Below are 8,258 nucleotides of genomic sequence, written 5' to 3'. Positions count from 1 at the left end.
ACTGTGACTTGTAACTGATTGGTTACTGAACATCACAACATGGTATCATCATGACTACCTTAAATTTGATGGTAAATTATTTGCTCTTAGTCAGAGCTATAATATTGTGGCAGTTTCCGTTTGCATTGTTGAGCAGCGACTCTAAGAGGTTGGGTACTCGGTGGATCAGAATTGCTGTCCTCAGAAACTGTTGGTAAAGTTGGTTCTGTAGAACACACTCGTTCAGCTAATTCGAGAGGTACAACTTCTCTAATGTTTGTTGGGTAGTAGTGCCTCCGCACAAAACTCGTACTACTCTCAGGACACCTTGGTGATCTGGCTGAACAGAGACAATCTTGCCTATAGGCCACTCTGACCTGGGGCCATCACTGTCGATCAACACTAGATCTTCCGTTTTGAGTTGGACTTTGTTATAAGGGCTCGAACCTCCATAGTGGTATTCCCTTAGAGTTGTGAGGTACTCTCGAGTCCACACCTCATTCCACTTCTCGACTACCCTCGAAAGATGTTGATAACTTTCCACTAAATCACTCCTAGTCACATGCGAAGGGTCGACTGGATCCTCTTCTGCTAAAGGTATCAAGGGGCTCAGTAGGCTTCCATGGATTAGATGTATGGGACTCAGGGCTTCTCTTTGAGAGAAGTCATCCAGTAGGTAAGTCAAGGGGCGGTTATTTACTCGCGTCTCAATTTCTACGACGAGTGTTTGTAATTTAGGGAAACTAATTTTCTGTCGATGTAAGGTCTTCGTTAAGCATTTCTTGACAGTCCCTACCATGCGTTCGTAGAAATCACCTTGCCAGGGGGCTCTGGGAGGTATAAATTTCCAGTGGCATTGTCGTTTTTGCATTACAGACTGCACTTTTGGGTGATTCCATCTCACTCGTAGGCAGGCTTCTCCAGCCACAAAATTTGATCCATTGTCAGATATCATTAGTTTGGGGCAGGATCTGCGTGCAGCAAATCTACGAAAGGCTTGGATAAAGGCTTCTGCAGTCATATCAGAAGTCACTTCTAGGTGTACGCCTCGTGTGGTTGCACACGTGAAGAGGCAAATATATGCTTTCACTGGTCTTTGGAGTGCCAGTGAGAGGTAAAGCTCCTGTATAATCGACACCAGTGGTCTCAAAAGGACGAAGATGGACTACTCTCTCCTTAGGGTGTGGTGGAGGTCTTGGATAAGGACACACTCGAGCGTCGTACCTCCTGCAGATTACACAAGACTTAATAAGTGATTTGACAGTTTCACGACCTTGGGGAAGCCAATATTTCTGTTTTAGGTCGGTGAGGGTGTCTAACACTCCACCATGCAAAGTACCATACTGATGGTGGAGTAGAACTAGAAGTTTTGTAATAATGTGGTGACGTGGTAGAAGTATTGGATTCTTTGTATCCAAATCAATTTCTGCATGAAACAGACGTCCTCCACACCTTAATATATGGGTGTTGGCATCATACCAGATTCCTAAAAACTTGGTTAATTTGTCTGGAAGATTTTTATATTCACTTCCATATGTCTCTTGTTGTGCACGTTTGATCCAATAGAGGATAGGATTGGGAAATCTATGCCTGGTTCCTATCTTAGCAAGAAAATCAAATACATGTGCTGTTACTCTTAGTAACTTACTCAAGTTGGAATAATTGTGAGGATTAATAGCTAAGGTCTGATGAGGTTCTGGTTCTGTCATGGGTGTAGTGATATTGGTCACTATGACTTGTGGTTTCTGTTTAGGCCACTGACCACTAACGAGCCATGAAGGTCCATTAAACCACATCGGAGACTTGATCAGCTGTTTTAATGATAAACGTCTTGAAAGGTAATCTGCTGGATTGTTCTTGGTAGGAACATGTCTAAGTTTATATCCTGCAGATAATTTATGGATTTCCCTAACACGATTACTGACGTAGAGAGTTTTATTATTATTATTTCTTACCCATTGTAAGTCTGCCTCAGTGTCTGACCACACTACGATCTCACCAAAGTGAAAATTATTGAGTATCTTGGTCAGGCAATGAGCCAATCTTACTCCCACCAGCAATGCAGTCAACTCCATTTGAGGTAAAGATCTCTTTTTGATTGGAGCAACTCTTGCTTTTGATGTGAGTAAAAATGATTGTGCATTATTGACTAAGTAGGCTGCAGCGCCGTATGCTTTACCAGAGGCATCGCAAAAGACGTGCAAATTGGTGGGTAAGTTTTGTCCTGAAGCATTACGAGGAAATTTCAAAACACCTAATTGATTGAAATCCGTTGTGAGTATTTGCCATATATCTTGCAACTCACTATACTAAATATGTTACGATTCCATTTCATTGTTTCCGATTGTAATGACAAATTGAATTTTCATAGATAATGTTTTATGTTCATTTTGATTTAATTATTTTGTGTGACATTGCGTTGGAATTGAGCTGTGTTGTTTACCATACCGTTCATTTCGTGAGTATTAGTATAGATGTCACACCTGTGACAGGTAATTTTTTTTTTAAACAGTGCCATCTGTTGCATGTAAGAGCATCAAATACTATACTAAATATGCTATGACTCCATTTCATTGTTTCCAATTTCATTGATAAATTGAATTTTCATAGATTTTTATTTATTTTCATGTTTATTTAATTATTTGGTGTGATATTGCGTTGAAATTGAGCTGTGTTTATTACCATAACGTTCATTTCGTGAGTATAGTTCTTTTTTTTAAATTTTAATTGTTTTCCATTTCCTTTTTTTACTGTTTTTCTTATATTTCAATGATGGCAACATCAGATCATTTGGGAATGTATCGGACGAGGGAGTGGGGAATGGTGGTGAGGATGAGGGGACAGGGGAGTGAGGGATGGTGGGGATGAGGGAACGGTGGAGCGGGGAATGACTAGGAGGACGGGGGATGCTGGAGTGGGAGATGGTGGGGATTTCAAACGGATGGGTGATGGGGGGAATGGTTGGGAGGACGAGGGGACGGGGAGTGAGGAATCGTGGGGAGGACGAAGGGATGGGGAAGGAGAAATGGTAGGCAGAACTGGGAGACAGGGGAAGGTTGCTATGGCTCAGCGACACACATGCATAGCTGAGCCACAGCAACGGGTACAGCTAGTTTATCTATATTCAAGAAGGTACATTGGGTTCATGAGAGTACAGACTTGAAGTTTCAAATATGTTCTTTGTAAGGACTTTGTAAGGACCTACAAAGTTTAGGTTAGGTTAAGTTAGTTTGTCAAAGAAATACAAATAAATAAAATGCTTCCCGGTTTGTCCACTGCCCACACACTCACACACACACACACACACACACACACACACCCACACACCCACACACACACACACACTCACACACACACACACACACACACACACACACACACACACACACACACACACACACACACACACACACACACACACACACACACACTCTGACTGCCAAACGCAGGACATTCACAACTGGAACAAACACAGAGGATGGGATGGAACAGGAAGCCTGGATGAAGGAAGTACTCCAGCAAATGCAGAATGAATTCAGTGAAGGACTGAGGGTAATGAGGGAGACAGTAGCCAACCTGCAAGATGATTTAAGGGCAGCAAAGGAGGAGATAAGATACCTAAAGGAGACTCTTCCACAATACCAGGCACAAACCGTACCCCAGGGAGATGGGAATGCTACTGTGGAGGGGACCACCACAACCCAGATCTCATTTGCTGAAATGCTTAAAAAGAGCCCTGAAGCTAGGTCTGCGGTTAAGGAAGTTGCCATGGAAGTGGCTTCCTCTCAGGAAGCAGCTAGATGTACTAGCCGGCTGATAGAGAGAAATAGAGCAGTAGTAGTAGCAGGCATTGAAGAACAAACAGGGACCAGACCAAAGGAGCGGAGAGACAAGGACAAAAACATGATTAAAGAGATCCTTAAAGAGGTAAGGATGGAGGGAGCTGAGCGAAATGTTGAAAAGGTTTTCAGGCTTGGAAAGTACAACAAGGACAGAGACCGAATGATAAAGGTGGTTTTCATGAGCGAAATCGCGAAAGAGGAACTGCTAGCAAGGAAGTGTTGTCTAAAAGGTGTAGAGAAGTTCAAGAAAATATTCCTGCAGAGGGATATGACAAGGGAAGAGAGAATACGGACAGCAGACGCGAGGAAGGAGCGCAGGGAGAGAGAAGGAAATCAGAGTACCACAACCCAGAACCCTACAATCCCAGAGGGAAGTGGAGAACCCTCCTCAAACAGTGCAACAGCCACAGGGATTGGGGCACCACCCCCACATTCTACCCAACAGACACCCAACCTGCCCCATCCCCTGTCAGCCCCCCACTAAGTACCCACCTAGGGCACCCTCCCCCCACCCACCCCCCTCCCCCCACTCACCCCCCTTCTCCCCCTCACCCCTCTCCCCAGGACCTCCCCATCCCCCATGCCCTCCCTTCTCCCACATGCCTTCCCGTCTCTCCCACCCCCATGCCCTCCCTTCTCCCCCTCCCCCCTAAGCCCCCCACTCTCCCCCACCCCACCTAAGTCTTCCCCTCTCCCCCACTCCCCTAAACCCTCCCCTCTTCCTCACCCACCTCAGCCCTCCCTTTTCCCCCACGCCCCCCAAGCCCTCCACCCTTTTCTCTCCCCCCAAGCCCCCCCATCTCCCCTATCCCCCACAGCCTCTCCTTCCCCCATGCTTCCCCAACCCTCCCTCTCTTACCCACCCCCTGTACCCTCCCCCTCTTATCCACCCCCTGTACCCTCCCCCTCTTATCCACCCCCTGTACCCTCCCCCTCTTATCCACCCCCTGTACCCTTCCCCTCTCCCCCACCACCCCAAGCCCTCCCTCCTCCACCAATCCCCCCGTGCCAGGTCCCCCCAGCTCCCACTCACCCCAGATCCCAAAGGTCCCCCCCAGAAAAGAAGCAGAAGAGAGTCAGTTTCAGGGTGATGTACTCGAACATAGATGGGATCACAAGCAAGACAAGTGAACTAAGGGAAAGAGCACAAGAAGTTAACCCAGATGTAATCGGACTCACTGAAACAAAACTCTCTGGAATCATAACGAATGCCGTGTTTCCCCAGGAGTATACAGTAATAAGGAAAGAGAGGGAAGGTAGAGGAGGAGGCGGAGTGGCCCTACTCATGAGAAGGGAATGGAGTTTTAAGGAGATGGCCATCCCGGGCTGTGAGGAATTCAGAGACTACATAGCAGGCACCATAACAATGGGAGGACCAAGAATAGTAGTAGCAGTAATATACAACCCTCCACCAAATGACAGGAGACCCAGTCAAGAGTATGAAAACAACAACAAGGCAGTTAACACTATAATTGAGAGGGCAGCCTCTGCTGCCTGTAGAAATAGATCCCACCTGCTCATCATGGGCGACTTCAATCACGGAAAGATTGACTGGGAGAACAAGGAACCGCATGGAGGCGAGGATACGTGGAGAGCCAAACTATTGGAGGTAGTGACAAGCAACTTTTTAACCCAGCATGTCGGAGAACCCACAAGGATGAGAGGCAATGACGAACCAGCGAGACTCGACCTAGTCTTCACTCTGAACGACTCCGACATAAGAGGAATCGGTTTTGAGGACCCAGTAGGAATGAGCGACCACAGTGTACTGGTGTTTGAGTACTTGATTGAAGAAGGGTTATTGAACTAGAGGAGGGATACCGAAACCAAAAGGTTAGCATACCGAAAGGGAAACTATGAGGGGATAAGAAAATTCCTAACAGATATAGCATGGGAAACAGAGCTCAGGGGAAAGACGGCCCAAGATATGATGGATTACATCACGCAGAAGTGCAAGGACGCAGCAAACAAGTTTGTCCCAGTCCAAAAGGAAAACAGAGAAATGAAGATGAGAAACCCATGGTTTAATCAAAGATGTAGGCTAGCTAAGCAGCAAAGTAAAAGGGCATGGAGAAACTATAGGAATAACAGGACACTGGAGAGCAGAGAAAGATACCAGAATGCCAGGAATGAATATGTCAGGATGAGAAGAGAGGCAGAAAGACAATACGAAAATGACATCGCAAGCAAGGCAAAGACTCAGCCTAAATTGTTGCATAGCCACATTAGGAGAAAAACAACAGTAAAGGAACAGGTTATGAGATTAAGGATAGGGGCGGAAGGATTCACTACAAATGACAAGGAAGTGTGTGAGGAATTGAATAAGAAATTCCAGGAGGTCTTCACCTTAGAACAAGGAGAAATTCCAGAGGTAAGTGAGGGAATAGCTAACCAGGAACCACTGGAAGAGTTTGAGATTACCAGTGGGGAAGTAAGGAAGTGTTTACTAGAGTTGGACGTGACGAAGGCTATAGGCCCAGATGGAATCTCCCCTTGGGTTCTAAAGGAAGGAGCAAGAGAACTGAGCCTACCACTCTCCATAGTGTATAACAAATCACTGGCAACAGGGGAACTGCCAGATATTTGGAAAGCAGCTAACGTAGTCCCGATATACAAGAAAGGGGATAGACAGGAGGCACTGAACTACAGGCCAGTGTCCCTAACCTGCATACCATGCAAGCTGATGGAGAAGATTGTGCGAAAAAAACTAGTGGAGCATCTGGAGCGAAGGAACTTTGTAACACAGCATCAACATGGGTTCAGGGATGGCAGGTCCTGCCTCACAGGGTTACTTGAATTCTACGACCAGGCAACAAAAATAAGGCAAGAAAGAGAAGGGTGGGCAGACTGCATATTTTTGGATTGTCAGAAAGCCTTTGATACAGTGCCACACAAGAGGCTAGTGCGAAAGTTGGAGATGCAGGCTGGAGTGAGAGGGAAGGTACTCCGGTGGATAGAGGAATACCTAAGCAACAGGAGACAACGAGTCTGTGTGAGGGGTGAGGTCTCAGATTGGCGAGACGTCACAAGTGGAGTCCCGCAGGGGTCAGTCCTTGGACCTATACTGTTTCTGGTATATGTAAATGATCTCCCAGAGGGTATAGATTCGTGTTACGGCCCTCTCGGGACGCAACGGGGTTCTTGCTCTGATGTCGTTAGAGGAAGATATATATCCGACCCCAAGCCAGTAGAGGCTTTCAAGGGATGCGATCCGTGACGCAAGTAACTTAAAGGGAGTAGGGAAAGAAAGCTAAGAACTTAATATAATGTTCACCTTCACCGTTTAATATATATAATAAAAGAGTACACAAGGGGGAGGGGTATTAACACTTTACAAAGGGGATCAACACTGTAGTCTTCTGCTGGAGACTATGGATCCTTGAAGCTAGGTGTTGAGTCCGCGGTGCTTTCTTCGTGGCCTCAAGACGTGTCCTCTGAGAACGCCGAGTCTACCCTGGCCACAGGTCAGCCACAACACAGGTCCACTGGGGGCACCGTTGTGGAGGCCGTCAACCACACGTCCAGCAGGTCTGCTGGCAGGTACTGAGCCACCAAGGCTGGCACGGCCACTCCACGAACGATAAAAGGGGTACGCCCTAGACAGGAGTCTCGTGTGATATCACCAATCACCCTCCTGTCCTCAATACCCCAGTGGATTATCGTCTCCAACCGTCGGTCCCGGGTAAATCCTTCCACTGCCACTCCACTGGCAGGCTTAACACACCACAGTGTTCTTCCGGGGGAACGACGTCACAACAGCTGCAGCAAACTGGACAGTATGGAGACTGGCTGCCTCGGGTAGACTGACTCCACCTTCAACACAGTGGTCCCAGGTCGGCTCTGTAAGCAGACACGTCATTAATAACCGGGACACTAATACACCACACTCACAGGCTCAGATACAAACGCCCGACATATCCACTCCATAGATGGCGTTGTAGTCTGAGCACCACCTCACCAGAGGTCAGCGGCGGCGGTGTTGAGCGCTGAACGGGGCTGGAAACTGGCCCTCGTAGCTAGTACACGTCGTCGGTTTGGAGGGGATTTCGGGAGCTGACCCACAGATGGCGCGGCCGTCACTGTTTAGAGATTGGACGCTGGATCAGGGTCCGTAACACCTCCCCACCAAAAGAATTTGGTTTGGGTTCCTATGAAAAGAGAAGACAAACCAAATTAGTACGTGGATTTAGATGCGAGATAATGCATCAGCTACCACGTTGTCCACCCCTTTGATGTGTTCAATCTGGAGGGGATATTGCTGCAAATGTAGACTCCATCTGGTGAGCCTGAGGTTCTTTTGCTTAAATTGAGCCAGGAACTTCAGAGGGTTATGGTCGGTCCGTACTAATATAGGATGGCCATTGCTTGTTAAATATACCTCGAAGTGCTGGACGGAATTAATTAAGGCCAACGTTTCCTTTTCTATGACCGAGTAAT

At 47.0% G+C, this 8,258-nt stretch overlaps 2 protein-coding genes across 2 annotated transcripts; both read right to left on the bottom strand.

Annotated features, from left to right (window-relative positions):
* Window positions 1-226: 226 nt before the first annotated feature.
* On the bottom strand, window positions 227-1,000 carry LOC138368927 (uncharacterized). The gene has a single exon (XM_069331649.1). It carries the CDS (start codon window positions 998-1,000, stop codon window positions 227-229), a length of 774 nt encoding a protein of 257 aa, XP_069187750.1.
* A 1-nt stretch (window position 1,001) lies between these two features.
* On the bottom strand, window positions 1,002-2,054 carry LOC138368926 (uncharacterized). Its single transcript, XM_069331648.1, has one exon. It carries the CDS (start codon window positions 2,052-2,054, stop codon window positions 1,002-1,004), a length of 1,053 nt encoding a protein of 350 aa, XP_069187749.1.
* Window positions 2,055-8,258: the final 6,204 nt, after the last annotated feature.

Source organism: Procambarus clarkii, chromosome 26, assembly GCF_040958095.1.
Source record: "Procambarus clarkii isolate CNS0578487 chromosome 26, FALCON_Pclarkii_2.0, whole genome shotgun sequence".
Classification (NCBI taxonomy): domain Eukaryota; kingdom Metazoa; phylum Arthropoda; class Malacostraca; order Decapoda; family Cambaridae; genus Procambarus; species Procambarus clarkii.
The sequence above is the reverse complement of the archived record's forward strand: the minus strand, read 5'-3'. Positions and strand labels throughout refer to the sequence as shown.

Coding starts and splice junctions, on each gene's coding strand:
- LOC138368927 (XM_069331649.1), bottom strand. CDS start 1,000: ATGACTGCAGAAGCCTTTATCCAAGCCTTTCGTAGATTTGCTGCACGC.
- LOC138368926 (XM_069331648.1), bottom strand. CDS start 2,054: ATGGAGTTGACTGCATTGCTGGTGGGAGTAAGATTGGCTCATTGCCTG.